General features: G+C 34.4%; 3 protein-coding genes across 3 annotated transcripts; 1 reads left to right on the forward strand and 2 right to left on the reverse strand.

Annotated features, from left to right (window-relative positions):
* Positions 1–829: 829 nt before the first annotated feature.
* Positions 830–4630, reverse strand: LOC142978944 (uncharacterized). The gene is made up of 6 exons (XM_076123592.1): positions 4509–4630; positions 3902–3995; positions 3457–3585; positions 2714–2808; positions 1715–1822; positions 830–993 (listed from the first exon to the last, which is right to left on the reverse strand). Exons 1-6 carry the CDS (start codon positions 4532–4534, stop codon positions 849–851), a joined length of 597 nt encoding a protein of 198 aa, XP_075979707.1. The 5' UTR covers positions 4535–4630; the 3' UTR covers positions 830–848.
* Positions 4631–8337: 3707 nt separating this feature from the next.
* On the forward strand, positions 8338–12101 carry LOC142978842 (uncharacterized). The gene is made up of 4 exons (XM_076123434.1): positions 8338–8488; positions 9354–9835; positions 10271–10381; positions 11660–12101. The coding sequence occupies exons 1-4, from the start codon at positions 8381–8383 to the stop codon at positions 11838–11840; spliced, it is 882 nt and encodes a 293-aa protein (XP_075979549.1). The 5' UTR covers positions 8338–8380; the 3' UTR covers positions 11841–12101.
* Positions 12102–13070: 969 nt separating this feature from the next.
* LOC142978962 (uncharacterized) lies at positions 13071–24247 on the reverse strand. The gene is made up of 4 exons (XM_076123619.1): positions 24098–24247; positions 18951–19195; positions 14422–14538; positions 13071–13245 (listed from the first exon to the last, which is right to left on the reverse strand). Exons 1-4 carry the CDS (start codon positions 24236–24238, stop codon positions 13083–13085), a joined length of 666 nt encoding a protein of 221 aa, XP_075979734.1. The 5' UTR covers positions 24239–24247; the 3' UTR covers positions 13071–13082.
* Between the last annotated feature and the right edge of the window lie 617 nt (positions 24248–24864).

Below are 24864 nucleotides of genomic sequence, written 5' to 3' on the forward strand. Positions count from 1 at the left end.
TTTAGTGATAAATTGGTATTTTATTGCATAGATATATTTTTATGTAGTGTCGATATTAAAGCGGCATTGTTATTAAAATATGGTTATCCGATTCTGTTGCAAAATATTGATGTGATTTATTGCCCGCATTGAAGTTTCGAGTTCCTATACGTATAATAATTAAAACTACTGTTCACCATTGTTATGTATCTAGAGGACTTTTGTATAGTTATAAGTCACATAAAATAATAATAGATGAACAAAATTTGTGAGTAATTTAGTTCCGCTATTGTCTCCAAAGGCGTCAACATTTCTGTTGCTGATTAATATAGTCAGTGCTATATGTTTAAAAAAGACGAGTATTTTTTTTATTATTTGACATGATTACGGTGACATGAGACCACAGCGTGGCACAAGTAACCCGGGTTAACTTGCCAACTTATATGCTTCGTAACTAAACTACCACTTATGTTTCGGCAATATCTATGACAAAATACGAGTCTAGGAGCCAGTGCAGGTGGGAAATAAACTGAGAGCACTGTTACAAAACCACTGTCAAAATTCCACCCGATAGGCTATAATAGTATGCGTATAACATATATTATTTGACAACTAGTGTACATCGTATTGATGATAGTCACTTTGTACATTGCTGCTTTGATGTGGCATGTTTTTTACTATAGGTAATCTAAGGGAAAACACAATGTACAGTATATAGTAGCTTTCAAATAGTTGTCAACCGAGATACATGATAGCCCACCAGGTAAAAAGTGAAGAAACCAGGGCTTTAAAAACCTATTTCATCTGAAAGACAAACAAACATTTCTATTTTTATCTGAAATCATTGTCATTAAGAAAGTAAATACGTTTTATTCATTAGCATATAAAGTAATAAATTCCAAGGGATTAGTAGGGCAGTCTTCATAGTAGCACACACATTGGTTCTTCAGTCCGTAGTACTCCGCCTCGTAGAAACTGTCCTCCAAGTCATCTTCTGATGAAGAGGTCGATGGCCTGAAAATCATGAACATTTTTTTTCATTACCACTTGAACATAAAATGCCTTTGTTTCAGTGGCCAGTTGTCAGTAGAGTATCTGACAGTTAATCATGAGGTCTAGGGTTTGATTCTCAGGTAGTGCAAATAGGTCGTTCTTTTCTTTTTTATATTAGAATCTTTTTTATATATCAATAGTAGCCTTGAGGTTGATAACGTGCCCGTTAAATGGCAATAGTTTCACCCCCTATTACATGGGACTAACATTAGTGAAAATTGGGTGTACATTCATACACATGCCTCTGCACTTTCGGGTATAACAATCGTAATAATATAGTGACTAATAATACTTATTGTTTATTTTACAATTATTTATAGAGATAACTTTAGGCGTTACAGTTTCTCGAGAAACTTATTTTAAAGGCAAATAACTACTGGCCTAAGAACTAGTCATATTTCTCGATGACCTTTTAGCGTGGGATTTGAACCCACGTCTCTCGCGCACAATCATAATACCGTGGTGCCCACGGTAGCTCTAGTAGTCAGAAGCTTGAAAGTCTGACAACCAGTCTTACCTAAGGGTATCGTTATATTACCTGGGTAACTAGTTTGTGGAGGTAAGATAGGCAGTCGCTCCATGTTTCCTGGTATCCAGCTGCATTCGGTAAGACTGGAAGCCGACTCCAACATAGTTGGAAGAAAAGCTAGGCTGATGACGAGTTATTCAATATTGTACTCACGTGAGTATGAAATAAAGCAAGTCGCCAACCAGTCCGTTGTGTAAGAAATGAGTTTCGGCGTTTTCACAAATCGCTCTCAAGATGCAAGCTCGGCCTGGCAATCCATGTCTGTAACATTATATACAAAATCATGCATACATTATATCATGTCTTCTTCCTATAGGGGTAGGAAGGGACCATAGAACGCTACTTGGTACGATCAAACAAACTTTCCTTGTTCCATTCTATACTTCTTGTTTCTTTTAATGTTTTTTCACTGCTCGTCGAGGCACTAGACAATTTGGTTTACCAAATAGTACCAAGAAGGTATTGAACCTTGATAGCATCTAAACATAAAATATCGTACTTGGTCCAGGGGCTCTGATGCTTACATCTTGTTATTGTTTTGGTACAGTTAATAATCATGTTAAAAAAAACTTGATTTTACAAAAAAGTCTTGAAAAATCGTGTAAATGAATTTTACACATTTTTTGGTATGACGTCAATGCATAGGGCAGCGACTCTGATAATTTGTGCAAATTAAATTACGTTTTATACCAATTTAGCTAACTACGTTATAAATATCTACGTCGATATTTCACTGTGCAAGTCATCCTATTCAAAAAGTATGGCCTAGGTTTCCTGTCAGTTCTTTTTATTGTATATATCTTTCGAACTGGAAGTAAATAATAAACAATTACTTTGCCGCCTAGTGCCGTCTCAGGATAAAGTTCAAACAGGCAGCAAAACAGGGAAAGTGACAGAAAAAAAGTATGCAAAATACTGTCAAAATTCAGCCTGGGGGGCTATCACGTATCGCAGTTGACAACTGTTTGAAAGACACTATGCTGTACATTGTTTTCTCCCTTAGATTACATTGATAAACTCGTTACAACAAACCAGCAATGTACTGTATAGTGACCATTAATTTGACGTACACTAGTTATCAGTACTAAAGCTAACCGATACTTTTTCAGAAGTGGATAATTCGGGTTTAAATTATTTAATTTAATTAGTTACCTTTGTAACATAGTCTCGATGAACAGGTATATACTCTTGCGAGTTACAACATCTTTATTCTCCTCGATACTGCGGTCTTCTCTACCTGAAATTGGCTGAAACAAGAAAGAAACATGTTAGAAATGACCATAGAAAAAACCAAACGAAATTAGAAGAGTATCATTATTTAAACTCCTTTATGTCATATTGCCACTAATTACATATTATGACCTTCTGTAACCTTAAACTTGTAGTAATGGTTTTTCATCATCAGCCTAGTCTTTCTTCCCACTATGTTGGAGTCGGCTTCCAGTCTCATCGGATGCAGTTGGATACAAGTTTTGATTCGCTTTATAGTTTGATTATTTATGTTAAGAAACTATAAGAAACTATACTTAAAAATACTTGCCATGGGTATAAATTATGGTAGAAGAAAAAGAAAGAAGTATTAAGGGAGAGTACGCTTTCGGCTTTTAAACCTGAACTAGCTGACCCGCGCAACTTCTCTTGCGTCACATAAGAGAGAATGGGGCAAGATTTTCCCCGTTTTTGTTGCATTTTTTATTGCTACTCTGCTCCTATTGGTCGTAGCGTGATGATATATAGCCTATAGCCTTCCTCGATAAATGGACTATCTAACACAGAAAGAATTTTTAAATCGGACCAGTAGTTCCTGAGATTAGCGCGTTCAAACAAACAAACAAACAAACTCTTCAGCTTTATAATATTAGTATAGATATTAGTATAGATTAAAAGATACGTACAGGTACAATATCTCCGAGTAGCGGCTCGAACCAGGTCGCGTTGGCCACATTGTAGTACTGTGCCTCGTAGAACCACGCCACACTGAGGTACTTGCTGGACTCCACAGGTATTGACACTGTTGCTATCACCTGAAAATAAACATTACGTATGTTATATACATCTTGTTGTTCCATTTGAAAGATAACTTTAGCACTAAAATCTTTAGATTGTGTCTCGATTAATACATGAACTGGTTATATGATGTAAATCACAAAATTATAAATTTTGTTTAAGAATCGCGTTAAAAGCTTTGACCTTTTCGAAAACTGTACATTTCGGAACTGTCGGAACCCAACAATCCCAAAAAATTTGCATTTTTTTAAGTTATACGCGAACGAAGCCGCGCCAGTCAACTAGTATTGTATAATAGAAACAAAAATATTGAAATAACGGTTAAAAACTTACACCAAACTGTGTATTTTCTGTGAATAATAAATATCTTCTTTTTCGCTCCTTTCTTGATGATTCCTCTCCGATTACACCTAACACTAATATGAAGCTGAAAACATAAAAAAACATACTGTTTACATTTTTGTTTTAAATACACATAAAGCTCTATAGGTTATTTTTACGATTAGCAAGTATTGAAACTAAAACTGAATACAAGAAAAATCGTTTATTTTGGCTATAAAGTCAAACTTTTGTTGTTGATAAATACATACATACATACATAGACATACATAAATCAAGTATTACGGGAAAAAAAGCTATGCATGTATGTTATTGATAAATTTTAACTGTAAACCTATCATAGTTAGAACACATGTCATAAGAATTTAACACTTTATAATAATATCACTATATTTGCATCCTCAAAATCCAAATCCACCTACGGCTTTCCAAACAGCCTATAAAGCTATTAAAAATCACATTACTACAAATGTTTTCAATTAAAAAAAAACCCTCACATTGATCGAGCATAAATAAACGCATGTACATTTAAAACACCCGCTTCAAATACCACTTGATTATCACAACCACAAAACACGAAACAAAAAACAGAAACACTTACACAAAAACATAGAAGCCGATGAGCATTCTGTTATGAAACTAAATTGTTCGTCAGTAATACTATGAGCTAAAGAAATTAGTCCGGGACAAACGTGGCATTGCTAAACCAACTACTAAAAGAGTTAGCATGGCGATATGAGTGTCTTGTCACGGGCGACAAGACTCATAGTAAAAATGTGCTGTGTAATGGTGCTTGCGTTTTCAAAGCGTTTGTCACATGTGACATGTTTATACTCGTACGTTATAAGCTGTAGAGATAGAGGTAGCGAATCCAGTATTTGATATTTGAAAATGACAAATATGTATTTTTAATAATAGTTTAGGGTGTTATCACTTTGCCATAGAATATACATATTTTGAAAGCTACTATATTTTAGGCACCTTAATAGAAAGTGTTACGCTTCTAGAATAATTTATCTCTGTTTTGATATAAAAGGAAACAGACAAAGATTCAATTAAATTATATAAGTAAAACGTTGTGTTTTCAACTAAATAACCATAGAAGACCTTCCTTGTCATATCTTCAGTAACCAAAATCTATTGTCAAATCTGTAATGTTGCTATCACAATACTCATATCTTTAGCATTGTCAAAATTATATCGCATTTAGTCATTATCCAATAACACAACGCTTTAAAAGAGACGGTTAACAAGAAAGCACGACATAGTACATTTTGGAACTGTCAAATTAGCGTGGCCGTGCTAAGGCGGCTGTTTATTCGAGCAATTGGTGATATTGACGTAATGTACAGAAGTTAGCTGTAAATGATTTAGAAACCGGATGTATTTCTTTATTACACTAGTGACCGCCTGCGATTTCGTTCAATAGGATTTTAGCTTTCAATAAATTGCCGCTCCATTTCTATTATGCCCGGTTTCTGGGTACATTTAGCGGTAGTTTATCTATCCAATAGCGTTTTTATTTTTGTATGAGTTTGAACACTTTGAATAGATAAACTACCGCTAAATGTTACTCAGAAACCGGGGGTTTGTCAAAGCATATTGGTGATCAATAAATTATTAAACACAAAAGAGTATTAAACACAAAAATATTTAATCAACTCAATCCAGAATGTTCTGCAATTGGCGCTCTTAAACAAAAAAAAAGCACTCATACAGTCCTCCGTGGCGCAGTGGTTTAGGTTGCCACGCCGCTCTACGGTGTTCGATTCCCAAATCCTACAATTATTTGTGTGATCTACAAAATAATTGTTTCGGGTCTGGTTGTTTGTATGTTTGTAAAAGTCCCCACGAAATAATACTAAATATACATTTTATTTTAACAACAGACAAATAAATAACATATTAAGTACCACTACTACAAAATAACGCGAAGGAAATCATCCAGCGCCTTATTAATTGCAATAAACTGAAATTATTCATGCTAACTTTTAATTGTAAAATCGCACGCTCGCTCAGGTTTTATCTTCTCATAAAGTTATCGCTATTCGTTTCACGATACAGCTCATATAAGTTACCACAGATTGTTGGAATCTTCAAAGAGTAGTTATGTTATGGGTCGATGAACTAGGTAGAATGTCTATAATCCAGTCGGTCTTTTACAGTGACTTTTGCAAAGATTTTTACTATTTATTGTACAAATCAGTAGAATAGTTATTTAGTAGATACATCTTTGATATACAGGTAAGGAGTTTGAATAGTAAACAGTAGTAGTTGTGTGACAAAACCATTTTTATTTGTTACTAGCTGACCCGCGCAGCTCATGCTTTCTTGTTTTTATTTAGTACCGCGCATTTTCAAATTTATTCACCTTTTACACCTTCTCTGGACTTCCACAAATAATTCAAGACCAAAATTAACCAAATTGATCCACCCGTTCACGAGTTTTAGCGAGACTAACGAACAACAATTCATTTTTATATAAATAGATTAATCCATACACGTGTATGTCATTGATGACAAACAGGTTTCGCTGTTTATAAAGTTGGTTTCTGTTATTGAGAGTGATTATATTGTCAATTACTGGGCATGAAATCAAACTTCGACTGTTAAAGACATCATCACAGAAATAATAAAAGCAAGTAGGTAATACGAGTAGATACTTTGCCTGATTTGAGAATAAAACTTACAACACGATATCTTGAGATCTATAATAGCGTACTCTATATTAGCATACCACAGAGGCAGTCAGGATTAAAATTTTCAAGAAAAAGGAAATCAAACAATAAAAAAGCACTTATTCCGCCATAATTAGATTACCAAAGATGTGCTAATTAAACAGATTGTTAAGCAATCTGCTCCAAATTTGAGAGACGAGAGAAAAAATTAAGAATAATTAGATTACTGCCGACATAACTCATAAAAGTCAATTTGAGCTGAGATGTAGTATAATTTGTAATGGAAATTAGCTGCGGGAAATAAATATGTTGACACTGTTCGAGAATGTTTGAGGAAATCTTGGAAATTATTCCACTCAAAATCTTATGAATTGAGGATTATGGGAATGTTCATTTTAATCTTTGTCTTTTTATCTCAAGATATGTTTGCGCTATCTTTTTTATTTATCAACTAAATTAATGAAAATTTAACGTCTTGTCTCTTTGCCATTAGGTTTGTATTCCATCTTTGTTGTAGACTAGCCATTGTCTGCCAAATGTTACACAGCTGATTACATATAAATTAAAAGACTGGTATCAAAAATCATTATTTTTTTCAGTTTAAAATGTTAAAATATCCCAAAATTAGTTTTCAAATAAAAAACTACAGGTACTTCATTAACAAGCTCTCGTCTCATTATACAAAATCAATACACTTAATACCAACCAGTGCAATAAAAAGCCTTTAAAAAACATTGTCAGAGAAAAAGAAGCGATAAACAGCAACTCTTTTATCGCAATATAAACGAGCCCAGGCAACAACATATTGCATCGACGGTATGTAACCACAGAATCCCATTTTAACCCTTCATTTCAATAAATTGGCCGGTGCAGTGTAAAGGGGTCTTAACTTTGATGCGGTGGCTCCGGTACACAGTGCAAGCAAATGTTTGCTATAGAAATGCACGGCGCTGGCAACTTATAAAAATGAAGGGAAATTCTAATGTGAAAAGTCGGGATGGAAATTTCGTTGTTGGGCTTTCCAGTTCAGGTTTGTTTTAATGATTTACTTTTATGTTACTAGGTATAGAATTCATTGTTATTCGTAGTAAGCGTTCTGGAAAGGAGTATATTTTGCTTTTAACGCCACATTTTTTAGTATCTACCTTAAGTTATCCCGGCCTAGACGACTCGAAAGGGATATATTTTTTTATTATAATTCATTTTTTGTACATGTTGTGTATGTTATGCTAAAATAGGTCGTTTTTCATTAACAATCTGTTAATTAGGCGCTTATAACAATTTCTTAGTATTAAGTAGGGCGTAGTCGTCTGCTTGTTACTAACCTTAAATGACATACTTACATCATGACGCAGACAATGACGTCTGAAAATTGATAATAGAAAATTATGATATAAACTTACTTCTAGAATTTCTCTTTATACTTTCTGTAACTACAGCTAGCTACATAAAATAAACGTTTACAAAAATAAATATTGTTATACTAATATAGAAGTATGGATTGGACCAACCATTACTCGTTACAACAACCTCATTTCAGTATGAAAATACACCCACACTTGTACAGTAAGATCGTTATGTGTAATGTTTTGTTAAGCAAAGCCATGTAAGTTTTACCTCTGCTCGACGTTAGCAAGTGGGCCGTTCGGTACAGGCCAAATCACTGGGAAAACATAACGGTTCATTAGACAGACACTGCCGTAGGCTCTGTGTAAACATTCTACATTTTATCTTATACAGTATTTACACTTCGACGGTGCCGGTGCGCTCAGAATCGACGTAAAAACGAACTACGATGCTGCTCGCTTTAATTCTGTTCAATTTGATCTCGGTGTTTGGCGTGGACGCGGGCAGGCAGAAACGTTACCTCGTGTACCCCGACGGTGGGCCCGCCCGAGCACAGGTACTCACCCCCTATCTTATTAGACCAAATCCATCCAAATTTACATAGCGTACCTGATTTAACTTAAGCAAATGATGTTTTCTTTGCACAACGGATAGGGCTTAACGAAGCAGTGTCTTTTTTGTTCGTGAATTTAAATGCAATTAAGCTTCTGTCTGCCTTTTGAAGCGTGCCATGAGAGCTTTTGTTTTAAATTTATTTTCTGTTTCTCTAGGACATGTTTTGTCTCTATTCTTCTAAAGTGTACGTCGGAATTTGCAGTTCAGGGCTGAGTTTTTTCGTTCCAAAAATTTGGGCTAAAATTTTAATTAAGCTCCAGACTCCAGGACGCTGAATGCTTTTTTTTTTTACTTCTAAATGTATTTTTAACAGTTAAATACATTAGTGTTGTTGTGTTTTATTAACTTATAGTCTGGTTGTATTGGTATTTAATTCAATTATTTCGTGAAGCACACTCCACTTAATTGGATGAACCAATAATATCTGCGAAGAATTTTAACGTCCCCGTAGTGCTACTTTTATCAAATAAATTAATTTCTGCTTTTATATGATTGGCGATATTAAACAAGTTTTAAGACTGTTATGTGAATGGATGAAGTGCCTAGTGAATATACATTTCACTTTAAGATTTTAATGTTTTAAGAATCTGCAACTTTTTTGTTGCATAAATGTATCAATTCATTGGTTAGTGTTAATGTATGTTAGTTGTAATAGTCATTAGTTATTTGATTGCCAACAGTATTTTAAACAGTATTAACACGGAAATATGTTTCTCAAGTCACAGACTAGACTAATCTACAACCGCTATTTGACCTACTATCTTAAATTAGCAACTATAAGTAACTTAAAACTTTCCACCTTTCAGTTCATCGTTGGTCTCGGCGTGCCGGTCGATTTAAAAGAGCAATCAGTTACAGTAGGAGCTGTAATAAAATTCCAATATGATTTACCTACAAACAGCACTGAATATACAAGTAGAATCTACGGTTTCGCCAACACAGTCTCAAGAGACATGGATGACAACGCTTCGCCTCAGGACGCAAACGAAATAGATTCAAATGAAACGGGAGAACTAAATGAAACAGAAGATACAGATAATGATGAGATTGATGAGAGGGAAGGAGACAACGATACTTTAGTAGATCTGACTTTTAATGAGAATCGTAGAAGAAGGGCTCTGGCTTATGCTGAAGGTGGCGTAGTAGCTGATGTATCTACAACTGAGTTACCGCTAGACGAAGCTATTAAGAGACAAGAGATTATTGATAAAAATGCCCTTGAAGAAGAAGAACCACAAAGAATGAACAGATGGGACTTTTACAAGATTATTGAACGAATGTCTGAAAGGTAACAGTAATTCATCGATTTATTATAACTTTGCAGGCCAAAAGTCTCCCTTCGCTTCCTTTACTTATCTCTCTCTTTTTCTCTCCTTTATGCTATGAAACCAAGTATTACCCAGGTAGAGGGGTCAGCCTCCCTGATCTTTCTACTCCACTTCACTCTGTCCTGGACCTCGTCTTCGGACACCTCACACTCATTCAACTTGCTTGAGTTTTTCAAAAGTTATTTGTATAGTAATTAATGTATTTTTATATTAAAAACATGAAAAACAAAACAAATAGTAAGCCAATATACCAGTATATAAAGAACATAATCCAACGCTAGTAATAATTCGCGAAATCAAAACATCATTTACTATAAGTGAAGCTTTTATAAAGAGTTAACAAGAATCGCTCTGGAGGTATAATATTTTATTAAGGTTGCCCATTGAAACTTCAGGTACGGGTATTCAGGTCGGCCGTGCTTGCTTCGAACAATCTGCGAGGCAGCGGAGGTACCATTCACCCATGAAAACGGCTTGCTTGGTGAAATTGGACATATACTATTCACGTAAGTCACTAACGGTTTGAAAGGATTTCTGTTCAGCTTATTTATGAATGATATATCATTTATTTGTGGACCTGACGGGTTAAGATTAGGGTTTGTAATTTGGAGATGCTGATGCGGTTTTATTGGAGGTTTTCGCTTGCTCGAAAGGTAATGTTGTAAGGTCATGTACTATAAATACTTCGATTAGACGTGTTTTGAATGGGGACTGCTTAAATTAAGGTGGGTTTTTTTTGTTCAAAAAGTGTTCTGTATATTATTTTTAAGGTACAGTTATTCAGAATTCTAAATGTTTGTATAAGTATAGAGAATGTCTTGGCAATCTTTAGTCTATTCTGCATATTACCATGCATACAATACATATTGGTGAAAAGGATACTTAGGGACCAAAGAACCGTACTTCCAACTTTTATTATTTTGTGAATCTCTTAAATGGTTAGAATATAAGTTAATTACTATTTGTCAAATACATAGCGTGAAATAATCCTAGAGCCCAATCATTATAGTTGTAATGCGATAAGCTGCTAAACAAATTTATTAGTACATCTGGATTCAATAATAGGATTATTACTTTTAAAAAATCAACTCTTTTTTTATTATGCTAGCTAGCTTGCTATAGGTTAGATAGTATAGTAAAGTAGGTTAAATGAACTGATATTGCTTATAAAATTATTTTAAAAGCAATATCACCTACTTTATTTTAATGATTTCATTGGTTCAACAATGTTTCACGATTAATCCCTACCAAGGTTACGATTATACCCTCTAGTTACGTAAATTAATTCCCCTTAAAATATCGACAAACACTCTAATTGCTTCTTAAGGCATTAAATCCGGTTAGAAGAGTATGGGAGGTTCGTTATATTATTAGTGATGGTATCAGTTGTATTTATGTACAGCTACTACATATTTAAATGTTTGGATATAAAGATAATTTAAAGATCTTATTGCTGAACTTTACAACCCATACAAACCTGGTGTTCCTCCTGTTCGAACACCATCTACACGTTTTGAGAAATGATGATTTGCGACCTTCATCCATTAATTGTTTCGACCAAGCAAACTCAGGTTATATAATAAAACAATTGACTATTCTATCATTTAATTATATACATATTGCCATATTATTAAAATGAGTAATCGAAAAAAATCATCCGCTACCAGAAGGGCTCCTTCATAGAATTTTAAACTGTTATGTTATGAATGAAAATAGCAATAAAACTATTGCCAATGGTACTACTCTCCCTAATCACTTGAAATCTAACACTATCTTCTCCACAGGCCATCATCAACAACAGACGAACTCTCTCATCATACAGACAACGAGTACCACGCGGCTGAACGTCTCGGAAGAGAAGTAGGGATTGATTGTGAAGAGCTGTTCCCAGAATGCGAAGGTTCAGTACTAAGTACCTTCACCCAGATTGGACAAGAGACGTTGCATAAGTTCGGCCTTTTGTAAGAAGGAAAATGTTGAAGGGAAATTGTATTTCGCTAATTGCGCGAATGCGTTGTCTATCGAATTTATTTGCTCTGAACTGAAGAGCTAGCTCAATATAAGTTTTAATAGTTTTATTTTAGTGTTTGAGATTGACAGCTGTTTTTAATATATTTTTGCAATTTTTAATAGTGAACGATATTTGTAGAAATTCCTTACTAACTAATTTTATTTCTCAAAATGTTTATAATTTAATGTGTACTGCAAAAATAGTTCGGACTTTCGTACAAAATATATCGACAGCTACTATAGGGAGAAAATTATGCTGTTGTAGATAATTAATTTAAGTAATTGATACTTTCGAATGTCGACCGAAATGCTTGACAGTTGAAATATCCTGTAGTAAAGATATTTACAATTATTAATACATTTGTGTTTTATTTCTCTGGATTGTTTTTATTATGTACTGTATTTTGTATTGTAGTTAATGAAAAATATGTTTGCTTACAGACTTTATTTATTAAGTTGAAAAATAAGTTGTTTGAAACATATTGCAGGTCTTAAATGTAAAACTGCGGTATCGTTTACTTGAGAAAAGTACATTACTACCTTCTAATAGATGCAATTAAGACTTTAATTATTAGAAACTCTGACATAATGCCATCTTTCTGAACATTATTTCTTTTTTTTAACGTTTATTTACAAAATACGATAAGCAACAGAATCAAAAAGTGCATCAGGTTTGCATTAGGAATAACTATCCGAAAATATACAATAGTATCAATATACGAGCAAATACGTTCTGATATTTATTTTTCACACCTTCTCTAGACTAGATTTTCACAAATAATTCAAGACCAAAATTGGCCAAATCGGTCCAGCCCTTCTCGAGTTTTAGCGAGACTAACGAACGGCAATTCATTTTTATTTATATACTAGCGGACCCAACAGACGTTGTCCTGTCTAATAAATTAATTAAAAAAACATTGTCCAGCGGACAAAATCGTGAATCTAAACCATTCTCAGATTCTCTTGAACACACAAATTTTTTTATCAAAATCGGTCCAGTCGTTTAAGAGAAGTTCAGTGACATACACACTTACAGAAGAATTATATATATAAAGATATATAGATTAAAGAACTTTTTAGCTGATACTTACATACAATTTTCCAATATTTAAACAATGAATATAAGAATAAAATCAAAAAATTAAAGCGTCACATTTATTTCATATCCGTACATTATTTTCATTAAATCAATTCTATCTACACAATTCCATGTAACTTAGTGAACATATCTACAAGCGACATGGAACATCCACTGTATAATTTAGAACAATCTTGTAAGCTCTGTCCGTTCTTGAACGCTGTGATGTATGGATACGTTTCTTCTGCTTCAGTCACCTGGTGGGATGCGTCGTTTGTAGGACTGTAATAAATAGAAAATAACACTTAAGATCTCTAGTTTTTTTTATGTATCACATTATCACTTGTTGCACCGGTGAAGGAAAACATGACCTTATACTCGAATATAAGTTATAGGTGGAGGTGTAAGAAATTCTCTTGCGCTTCGGTATTAACAATGTTGATCCTATGTTATAGGGGTCGAACCAATCATCATGTATGTACAAGGCACGTTACTAGTAAATAAAATATCTGTGCATCAGTACTTTAAAAAACTACCAACTGTACAAAATTGCGCTCTAGGAAATTTTATGGAGTATCCAGGTTTGACGCTTTAAATATGCTGCAATAAAAACATAAAAACTAGTGCCTACGGTGCCCGCTAGAGGGGGTTAATCGCATTTTCATATAAAAATTATCAATAGCTAATAGCGATAGAGTACGAGTATGCATTAGAGCTACATTTTCCTATGCGGTGAAGGCACAACAAAACAGAAATCTTCGTTGTCACAAAATTAAAGCTGACAGACTGCATCACAGGCAGAAAGAAACAAACGAGAAATCTTACAAAACCTTTCTAAACGCAGCGGGGACAAAACTTCCAGACACGTCACATCCAATTCCGTATTCCGTCCCAATCCCAATATCCCTAAAGGGGGTGGCACTTAGCAACGTTAAGTTAACGCCTGCAAAGGGCCAGCGTTAGACGAATGTGTGTCGAAGTAATTTTCAAGTTCAGCCAACTAATACCATGAACCAGTTGGGCAAAGTTGGTGACGATCATGTGACGTAACTTCGTTTGTCACAATAGGACGTTGAACTTTAGTTGTAAAGGTTTATAACTGTTTTGGGTAAGGATTTGTAATACCTTTGTTGATTTTTTTATTTTAATATAGGTTTAGTTGTGTTTGGTATGAGTCTTAAGCGACTGCTCATGCCACGAGGTCTTCAGAGTTTTGTATTTATTCGTTGATTGCTGTATTGTCATCAGTGTAAGTAAGACTCATCACGTAGTGTTAAGCTTCTTGACACGGTATTTTATTATATTATTGGTGATATTATTTTTTTTCTTAACAGTAGGAACCTGTTAGTGTGTAGGTGACCTTTATTGGGACATACGAGTCTAACAATTACAATGGCAAACACTGAACTCCATACAAACCCATTTTTTCATTGCTTAACATAACATGATAGAACTTACTTAAGCACAAATGAAGCCATTTCGTGTAACAGATCCTCTTCATCATCGGTATGCAGTGGTTCAGCTCCAAGTTGGCAGAGAGTGTGCAGCACGCACGCGTGACCGTTGTACCCGTGACTGGAAAATATATTTATAACTTCATGTATAGCGCCTATACGTTGAAGGTAAGACAGTTAGACAAGATCTCATGTAATTGAGGATGAGTCTATTTTTACATACTAGGCACGGTACAGAGAATAAGTCAATTGATGTGGTCTAAAACCAGCGGGCCTATCACGTATCTCAGTTGACAGTTAGTATACGTCAAATCTATGGTCACTATTCAGTACATTGCTGCTTTGACGTAACGTATTAATCACTATAACCTAAGAGAGAAAACAATGGACAGGATAGTGGCTTTCAAATAGCTGTCTACTGAGATACGTGATAGCCCCCCTGATCAGCGTCCCTAGCTGATAGCGTAAGAACTAAGTATTAAGATCAAAGTGTAGATAGCACTGACTGTAGAAAATAGTTAGTAGTTAATATAGTTAATGTAATGCATAGTCTTTTAAAACCACCTACGCTACGTTTCCGTCACCGCTTCATTGTGAACTGTCTTTACAGATCTCGCCACTGTTGGCCGTACAAATAAAATGCTCGCTAAGTATTTTCATTCGATCCTGCGTTGATCTGCATAAAATTTGTACAAGCCATAAAAATAAATAATTCAGTAGAATGCAAACGTCACTGTTTGTCTGTCTGTTTATTCACCTGCCGAGTGATTGGGAGTGTTGCCAGCTCACAAGATATCAAAATCATGATTTATTTCGTTGCTTTTCGGAACCAATTTTCACATAAATTGCTTTCGTCAATACCAATTTTGTGAATGTCAAAATTGTTATTTATTGCTGTTTACCTGTTGGCTATTTTAATAAACACCCGCCTATGTTTTAATCTCATGGTTTACGTACTTCTATATTACGTATAGTTAATGTTTGTTTGTTCGTTCTTTCATGATTGATTTTACTGACAGCCTTTTGAGTAAAAAAAGGCTCCTACTACTAGGCTCTGTATAAACTGTTGCATTAAATAATTATAGATTATTGAAGAAATATCGATGTAGTTATGATTGTGAGTTTGAGTTTCGAGTACGACGTGGTTAATTTAACTATTGGTGAAACTTGTGGCAAATTACTTTTTAAATTTTACGTATATTTTGATCTTTATAACATTGTTATCAACAGAAGGCAATAGGTTTCGCCCTGTTACATGAGATTTACATTCTAAATTGTGAAACATGAATGTATGTACAATTCTTCCTGCATTATCGTTTCAAAACAAAGAAAAAAAAATATAAATAGATTTCGTTGAAATAATAAAATTTCCGAAACGATGTATAGTCAATGGTATTTCGTTTGTAACATTTGATCAACATAATGTGCGTCAACGTCATATTTGTACCGGACATTGAATTATTTGCAAATTTCATGTATTTTCGCTAAATTCTGCAGTTGTTAATCAGATCAGTTTTATTTGTTTACTTCATTATGTCGTATTTGTAGCAATATCTTAATAGGCTCGTTCGATCTTTCGATATGTGCAAATATAGCACCTAGATAATAAAGGTGGGTGTGTCTTTGCACTATAGTTCAAAACAATATATAAGATTATTGCTTCGAAATAAAATTATTGAGTACTAGAGGCCGCCGCGACTTCGTCCGTGTAAATCCCGATCCCTCCGGAACTCCGGATTAAAAAGCCTAGCTCTGATAGCCTATATGTTATTCTGGGTCTCCAGCTACCTATAAACCAAATTTCATCGTAATCGGTTCAGTAGTATTTTCATGAGAGATTAACAAATATCCAGATCAATTCAGGAACGTGGATTAGATACACGATTCGGATTGAAGGAATCGCCTTTCGTTCAGTAGGCAAATTGTATTGATGAAGAATGTGCTATCACTAATTAAATCTACATAAGTTTAGGCTAAAAGCAAGAAATAAATGAATCTTTTTAATCGTGTGGGTATCGTACGTATACGTTTTCATAGCTCTATCTATAAGATCCCTGGTTGAATCTTTGAATGCAAGCAGAGCCGCGTGGGTCAGCCAGCATATTGATAAATATTTCGCTCAAAGTCCAGTTCGTAGGCCTTCTTTAAACTATTAGCATGATAGCTCGATAATGTGCTAAATTGGTCTTGTTTGTAAAAAGTATATGGAGCATAAAAATTTACAAGATTTATATTGAAATATCATATTGCGAAAACATGTATTCAGAACTTTAGACTTTCGTGTCGCTAACCTATTTATCATCTATTTCTATGCGGAAATTTACGATCGTACATTTTGTTTTTCATAAACAATCGAAATATTAAGAGCTATTTTCAGCTACTCTTAACTGTTAAGTATCAAATTAAAATTGTTTTAATAACAACATTTTTATTATACAACTACTAAGTAAAGGTAAACCTCGCCCATTAGTTTAAAACACCCTGAGTTACCCTGGGTAAACTCCCGATGGAATAAATAGAAGTAGCAAAAACCTATAGAAGAATAATCAGCACTTAATCTTTTTGAGATACTATTATTTAGTACATGATAGTTTTTGTATTTAGTAAATCGCAGTGCCACAAAAACTTTCGAAATGTCAACTTTTCAAAATATGTCCTCTATATTTGTAAGTCGTGACTCGCGACCGTGTGACGTCAATATTTCGTTAAACGGCTCATGCCGGCGCAGTGTTAATACTCATAACAAATTGTACCGCACTTAACCACACTGATTAGCGACGAAAAATGGAGTCCCAGTTTACTTCTGGCTTAGATATTACATTATACTAGCTTCCGCTCAAAAGTTCGTCCGCGTTAAAAGACTTTTCCTGATAAATTTCGATAAGAAAACGAGTTAGGCATGAAATAGTAATAACCACAAACTTAAGCATTTATATTGTTTAAAATACATTTTACAAAAAATAATGTCTATAGAGTTGAAGAAGAATATTATTATATATTATGGCTAATACAAAAGAAGTGCGAGTTATTTTAGAAAGGAACTTCAGCAATCGGCACCTACTTAATTTGTCGTAATTTGTGTCTAGTACTTAATTTTCACCTACTGCAACTTGAGATAAATAAAACAAAATTTCGCAGAATTTTCAAAAAAATATCTACAAAACTTCTTCCCGTCTTAAACAAAAAGGAAGCTAAACTTAACAGAACAAGTTGCCTTCTAAATCCTTCAGACGGCTGTATGGAACAAGCTTTATTTATTAGGACAGTTGACCGATGCACATATTGAGATAAAGCCTTTACTCTTGAGACATTTTACTCGAGTGCTTTACAGAAAATATGATGCTCAAAGTACTTGCATCTCTGAGATGTTTCACTTGCGAAGGACTTGTAGTGGTCTATACGAAAGTATTTTTGAACTCCGTCTTGCGTAGGTAAAATACTTGATACAATTGTGTATGCTATTGATCGGAACGATCTACATATTATTAAAATTCAGTTTTTGTGGAATTTCTATAAATATAATTATTGTTGAAGAACAATAAAAACAATTGACAAAAGTGTTCTTGTCTGTGTGAATTAATTGGAAAAAATAAACATACATTTTTTATTTTTTTATACCCATTAGGTACTGTCCCACTGAGTGAGACAGTACCTAATGGGGGGTAAGGCTGTGAGTCCACAACGCTGCCTAAGTGCAAATTGGGGACTTTGCATGCCCTCAAGAAATGTGTTAAACAATTTTTTTAGGCAACTGTATTCAATTATACAAAATTCAATTTAAAAAACGGGCACATCCTACGTAACCAATACATAATTATCCGCTCTTTTCAAAATTGCATAAAGTTTATTAGATATTCCAGGAATAAAACAACAGAGACGATTATATCTAGAAGCTCTCGTTATTCTAGATGTAGGATTTGGACCTCGAATACTGCTTATATACCGCTCGTAAAATGTGACCACTTGTAGCACAAGAGTAACTAGTAAAACAGTAGCCGGGAACACACTAATTTGATTCTAATTACTTGTAGAATACAGGAAATCTTAGTTGCGACTCAAGTTCTAAACTTTCTAAGTGGAGTGCTGGTGGGAAACTTGGCATTTTATTGCACATATTCTATTTCCTTGAGAATTATAGTTCTTTGGCCGTATTTAGTTGTATGTATCTTTGACTTCGGATCCTTAACAATCTGAATGCAACACTTCATATAGCAGTTTAACCATTACAAGCGTGCCAGATAGATAGACAGGCAGACTCAGTTAAATGAATTTAATTAATTTTATTGTATTAATGAATTTTTAAACCGGGGACCTACAAGTAGATAGCGGGATGACATGGACGCTTTTGAAAAGGGCTGGTCGGATCTTGCCGCTAATAGGGGGATTCGGAAGGGAAGGGGGATGCCTTTGCCCAGCAGTGGGACACTCAAACAGGCTTAACAAAAAAAGTTTTTTAGGTTTGATCTCTTAAAGAAACTCTGTAACTTCTAAGGTCATAAGGTCAGGATCAAGGTCATCATTTCGTTTACTTACCCACTAATAACTTCTTCAACATGTTTATAAAAATGGTACAGTTTAGCATCGTCCTGATAGTCACCACCGTCTCTCTTGATTCCCACTTCTCTCTTCATTCTAGCAGTTCCCGTGTACCCGGAGTTCGCGTGGAGCAAGTCTATGGGTATCTGCGTTCGATTCCAAGGCAGTTGAAAGTTGGCTTGGAAAGCATAGTTTATATTCACCGATTTCACTGAACTTGGGAAACCGAAGCCGACGTTGAACTGAAAATGAAACATATTTTTTAAGTTTTTTATACGAATCCAATGTTTTCATACTTAAACTCCTAACCGGTAAAGAAATAACTGTATCACATCGTGGTAAATTGAAGTATTTTTCTTATTGCGGCTAAATATTCTATAATGATATTTGACATAGGATATTCAAATTGAACTTAACTTCCTAACCATTATCCGCGAATACTTAAAAATGCTATGTTGTATATCCATCCCTAAGGTCAATCTCATCACATTGCCATAATTTATTTTATGGAATAACAGCATCAGTATAATAGACGTAAATTCTTAATAAAACCTTCAAATAAACCAAAAATATCAAAAGCTAAAACAATAAGCGGTCCAAACGCTGATCACAGCATCAGCAAATTTATAATTCCTGCTGGCCAATAAACAATGGGCAAGCCATGTTCCTTTCAAGCTCAGAGCAAAGCTTCGTTTTATTTATGAACGAAAATGAAATTAATAGATATTATATTGCCATATCCCGTTGCAAAGGACCGTCTAACTGAGTTACTTTCCTCCCGAGAGAGGAAATGGCACTTTTCTTTCTCAAAGATTCTTGGTGAAGCATTCGAGGTAATTTGATTGTATTTATTTATCAATATAAGATGTTGAGGGTCTATTTTTAGATTGCTATTGAGTTTTACCTTCGTTTTGTACTCTTTTTGGTTCAGTTGATTAATGTTTTGGTAATTGATTTTGCACATGTCACTGTATAGCATGTTTTGTGTGTGTGAGAGATTTTATCCTGATCAAGAATGCTCTTGTTCGGCATATTTTTATGTATGGTCTTTAGTGTTAGATACATACATAATATCACGCATTTTATACTCAAAGGTGTAGACAGAGGTGTGTGTAGTATATTCACGTATTGCCATTGACAATGCTAGTCTTTACTTCGGTCATAAAATATACCGAAGTTATGTACAATTGTTGGTTCACTTTATAGTCTTACTAGCTGACCCGCGCAACTTCGCTTGCGTCACATAAGAGAGAATGGGTCAGAATTTTCCATGTTTTTGTAACACTTTTTACTGTTACCTACTCTGCTCCTATTGGTCGTAGCGTGATGATATAAAATATGCTTTTTTTTCATGAAAATATTCTCAAAATTATTTATATCTCTTAGGGCTCTTTCAATTTAGCCGTATCGTGTCGGACCGCAGCAGTGCCGAAACGGTGCGTTTGTCGTACGGTGCACGGACGGTCATTTGTTTTCATACAAATCGCACGGTGCGGCAACAGTGCGGTGTCGGTACCGAGAACGCACGACGACAGGACGGCAGGGTCGCAAGCTCCACGTGTTCATTTCGCTGTTGAATAGTGCGGTGACTAAACGTGACAGCTAATTTCATTGAATTTTCATGTTTATTATTTGCTTAAAATGGATGATATAGACGTGGAAGAATTTATAAATGAAATTGAATTATTGAGTAATTCGTAGAAACATTCTCTTGACATTCTTAAGTAATTAAAAAATTTGCTTGGGTCTTGTTTTAACCTAGGATAAAGAATATGGAAATCACCAAAATTACATGTTAATGAAAACATCGGTAGTGTTCTTTTACGGGCGCGGCGTTTTTGTTTCTGTTTGATATTTTTTAACAGGAGCACTAACAGTAATGTTTCTTCGTCAGAGTCCATGGCTACACTGCTGTCACATGAATTTAAAACAACACTAACATACAAACGCACGGCAGTCAGATACGCTTTCAATTTAGGCGTTTGGTGTCGGACGGCTAACGTACCGCAGCGGTACGGCAGCGGGCTATAACCAGCGGCACGGTTAACGTGCGGCAGCCGTACGACACGAAACGTCTAAATTGAAAGAGCCCTTAGTATAACGAAGTTGCGCTAAGGCATATCCGCCATTGAAACAGTTGCCATGGCAACGGAATTTTGTTAATTCAATGTCATTATAATATTGATTTTTCGCGACTTCGTTAAATTTTCTGAATTTTTCTGGGAAATGCGTCATTTTCCCGGGGTAAAAAGTAGCCTATGTCCTTTCTCGGGTATCAAAATATCTCCATACCAAATTTCATGCAAATTGGTTCAGTAGTTTAGACGTGATTGAGTAGCAGACAGACAGACAGACAGACAGACAGACAGACAGACAGACAGACAGACAGAGTTACTTTCGCATTTATAATATTAGTATGGATATTTTCAACAATTTGAAGGAAACAATTATATTATAGAGGCAAATACTTGGTGATTAATGAACATAACACATCTATGTCTGTGCAAGTGACTGTTGCTATCAAGCGGAAGTGATCGGTCGCCAATTTTCCAATGAACAGACAGAGTTAAGTCATGTGTGAACATACATCAACAATTTGACGATGTTTGAAATGTACAACATCTTTGATAGTTATATAGAAAACAGAATAGAGAATTAACGCGTACATGCATTTTACCTTGAAATACCTGACATACATATTCTTTTTCAAATAAGCATGAAACGGGAAAGTTTAAAAGTTATCTTTGATAGTTTTTAATTTGAACAAGCTTTTAAAATTATGGGTAAATTAGGGTGGTAGTTATAGCAGATGACATTTTGGGACAAATTTAGTTTATAAACTTGATCTTGCATACCTGAATTACTGTGCTGTTTGGGTACAATAACTGGCGTTTACTTCTATGCAGGATATTACTTAATACGTCTGTCTCTGTCGCACTTATGGTACACAAAACTGGGAAGAACAGGATGAGATGAATCGAACGATTGTAGTACAACATGTTAAAGAGAAATGCTTGAACAAAATGAGGTACTAGCTCACAGCTCTTGAGTGTTATAGTAACGGTAACCATACCGTCGATAGAGGACTTTACTTCAGTTGTAAGTAAAACGTCTTTGCCCTCAATTTTATTCGCGCTAAAAACTTATTTTACATACTGTTTGCTTTTTGTAAAAACGACTAGAGTTGCTAAAAATATACTAGAATCATGGATAAAAGTCCTTTTCTGTTCTGGGATTGTTGAAACCTAAACTTTAAGATGTGCATTTGGGTGGCAGTTAATGCGTATTATAATTATACTTACGCTTGGGCTCAAGAGCATGTTGTCCTTATGTTGGGAAAAGGGCTTTCTCAAAGTCTTTCACTGTAGGATGACATCGGCGATCTGTGTAAAAGGTAGTAATAGTAAAAGCAACCTGAGTCTGCATGCGACCAGTAACCTTCGCCGAAACGTCAAGCATTTCGAGTAGAAGCAAAAGTAAAATGCGTGTAAGCGTTGATTCCCGTATTCTATTACTTATGAGCGCAAAAGTTTAAATGCGGAGGAGTTCTTAATCTTCTTTTTGTATCTATTTCTATTAAGTAGTTTTAGCATGCTTTGAAAAATGTTATTTGTAATATATATTGTTAATGTTACAAAAATATAATTTAAAATCAATTCTCTGTTTTGATGACGAAAACATAACACGTATAGAATAATATAGAACATGTTCCTATAGTATGGAATAGCGACTGCAGTCTTGAATACGTAATACAACAGTTGAATGTATTGACTTACATGTCAATGGATAAACGTATTAGTCCCGATGTATACAGGCTTACTCTCTCTCTTACTGTGAACAGACCCGTGTTCAGTACAATATATCATAGTATTGAATTAGAATATCTACATACTATGTATATACAAGAGTAGAATATAAATAGACTTTGCGGTTAAAATAAGACTATTAGATGATGTTTTCGTGTCTTGACCCGAAGTAATGTTAATGTTCTTTCTTCTATTACATACACACTTAAAAAACACCTTACCGTAAAGTAATAATCGATACAGCTCGTCCTAGTAATTTTAAAATGGTTTAAAAGTTAAAAGTAGTTATGGCCAAGAAACTAACAATGCAAGTATGATAATGATATGATAGTTATATACGTGGTTTTTTGGCAGCTCACTGCAGGATTCAGTTGTCATATTTCTATCAAATAACTAAAACATCAACAAACTTTTCCTTTATGTTAACATTGTTCATAGATCACACGTGTTTGAAATACATATGGTTGCACTCACATCGGTCTGTAAACGATCTATGAGTTAAGCGTGAAAATTGCGTAGATAGGTGGCGGCATAGTGGTATTTAATAAATAAATGGTACCAAGAGTATTCGTGTTTTGGAGGGCATGTAAAAATTGGTTCCGGTTATTATTAATTAAATGAACAGTTGTTAAAATGTTTGTGTTATGATAAGGCCCGTGGGCAGCTTTACTAACTGTTGATCACTAACTGTACGATAAATATACGACATATAATAAAATGGTGTCTTCTGGTGAAAATCATCTAAAAATATCGATATAGTCAAAATCCTCAAAAACTTGCACACTATACAAAGCTTAATATAATTTGTGTGTGTAAACAAATTTTATTTGTAGAGAAAGCATCTATGAAATGTATGACAAAACTGTATTCACGACAAATACACAATCGTTTTAAGCCGTTTACTCCAAAGAAATGATTATGTTCTATCACATTATATTGAGACAAATACCATTGCATAACAAGTTACCTGCTCGAAACATTTTAAAAATTTAAATGAAATTTGGACTTTTCTGCAACAGGCTTACGTCGAATAATATATATTATAAAATGTGGTCTAGTGCTTATTTGTTTTGTTTTGTAAACGTCTAAGCTCTTACATTAAAATAATACACACATGGACGGCATAACAGGAGGATCAAAAGACAGGAGAACCTGTGATTAACATTATTATAACACTTTTTTTTACAGATTACATTACAAACTTGTTTAATTTAAAATATTTTGTTGAAAATGTTTGTATGGTACTGTATAGCAAACTAAAATTAGAAATTCAAATGAGTGCTAACACTTTTAACCCTAAGATAGATTTCGTTAAATAAGTGCATAATTTTAAAATACCTGCAGCAATGTGGAGTTCGGATATATCAACTGTCTTTTGCTTCTATGCAATACTTCAGGAATATCAACATCAGTTGCACTAGTAAAAAACAACAAATTTAACAAAGCCGTGAGAGACGAGAGTTTCAAAATTAAAAACATGTTGATAGAACAACGATGAGATTTCAAATAAAAATGTTTTAGAAAGTTCTAGAGACGGTTAACCCCTCTTATTGGCCATTATCGGTGTTAGTACTGATTAGGAGTACAAATATGTAACAGTGATGTGTGAAATTAAAAAAACAAGTTCAAACTCTTGCGGTTAGTCTTTTGTGTCAACCGCAGCCGCTAATTTGAGGTGCATTGTTCGATTTTTCAGCTCTGTGGAGTTATGTTTTCCTGGTACGTAGATCGTCTTTTAGGTGTGGAAGAATGTTTTTGGTTTTGAGCTTGGTTTTCTAAAGTTAGTTGCTCTAAAGCCGTTCATAGATTTGTTATTTATTTAATATGATGTTGTTTATGAGTAGTTTAATAAGTTTTCCAATGTTTGTTTATAGATTTGTCTCTTTATTCCATGTTATCATAAATCAGTACCGTGTTAATGTTAATGATATAAAATATGAAGAAATTAATTTGTTTGCGAAATATGTTTCGTCACTCTGTGACGCAATTTTGACTACGTGTTTCGTGTCAATATCGGATGCAGACTGAAATGTAAATATTTTTCGCACAAATGCTTATTGATACAAAACGTAGTAGACACACATTATGAAAAGACAGACGTAACA

This window comes from Anticarsia gemmatalis, chromosome 15 (genome assembly GCF_050436995.1).
Source record: "Anticarsia gemmatalis isolate Benzon Research Colony breed Stoneville strain chromosome 15, ilAntGemm2 primary, whole genome shotgun sequence".
NCBI classification, from domain to species: Eukaryota; Metazoa; Arthropoda; class Insecta; order Lepidoptera; family Erebidae; genus Anticarsia; species Anticarsia gemmatalis.

What these genes read in the sequence shown, in the direction of transcription:
- LOC142978842 (XM_076123434.1), top strand. Translation starts at nt 8,381, where the DNA reads ATGCTGCTCGCTTTAATTCTGTTCAATTTGATCTCGGTGTTTGGCGTG. An exon ending in GTGGGCCCGCCCGAGCACAG is followed by an intron (nt 8,489 to 9,353) that starts GTACTCACCCCC and finishes TCCACCTTTCAG; the next exon opens with TTCATCGTTGGTCTCGGCGT. An exon ending in ATTGAACGAATGTCTGAAAG is followed by an intron (nt 9,836 to 10,270) that starts GTAACAGTAATT and finishes TTGAAACTTCAG; the next exon opens with GTACGGGTATTCAGGTCGGC.
- LOC142978944 (XM_076123592.1), bottom strand. Translation starts at nt 4,534, where the DNA reads ATGCTCATCGGCTTCTATGTTTTTGT. An exon ending in ATCGGCTTCTATGTTTTTGT is followed by an intron (nt 3,996 to 4,508) that starts GTAAGTGTTTCT and finishes TTATGTTTTCAG; the next exon opens with CTTCATATTAGTGTTAGGTG. An exon ending in ATCGAGACTATGTTACAAAG is followed by an intron (nt 1,823 to 2,713) that starts GTAACTAATTAA and finishes ATAATGTTACAG; the next exon opens with ACATGGATTGCCAGGCCGAG.
- LOC142978962 (XM_076123619.1), bottom strand. Translation starts at nt 24,238, where the DNA reads ATGTTTTTAATTTTGAAACTCTCGTCTCTCACGGCTTTGTTAAATTTG. An exon ending in GTTGAAGAAGTTATTAGTGG is followed by an intron (nt 14,539 to 18,950) that starts GTAAGTAAACGA and finishes TATATTTTCCAG; the next exon opens with TCACGGGTACAACGGTCACG. An exon ending in ATGGCTTCATTTGTGCTTAA is followed by an intron (nt 13,246 to 14,421) that starts GTAAGTTCTATC and finishes TATTTATTACAG; the next exon opens with TCCTACAAACGACGCATCCC.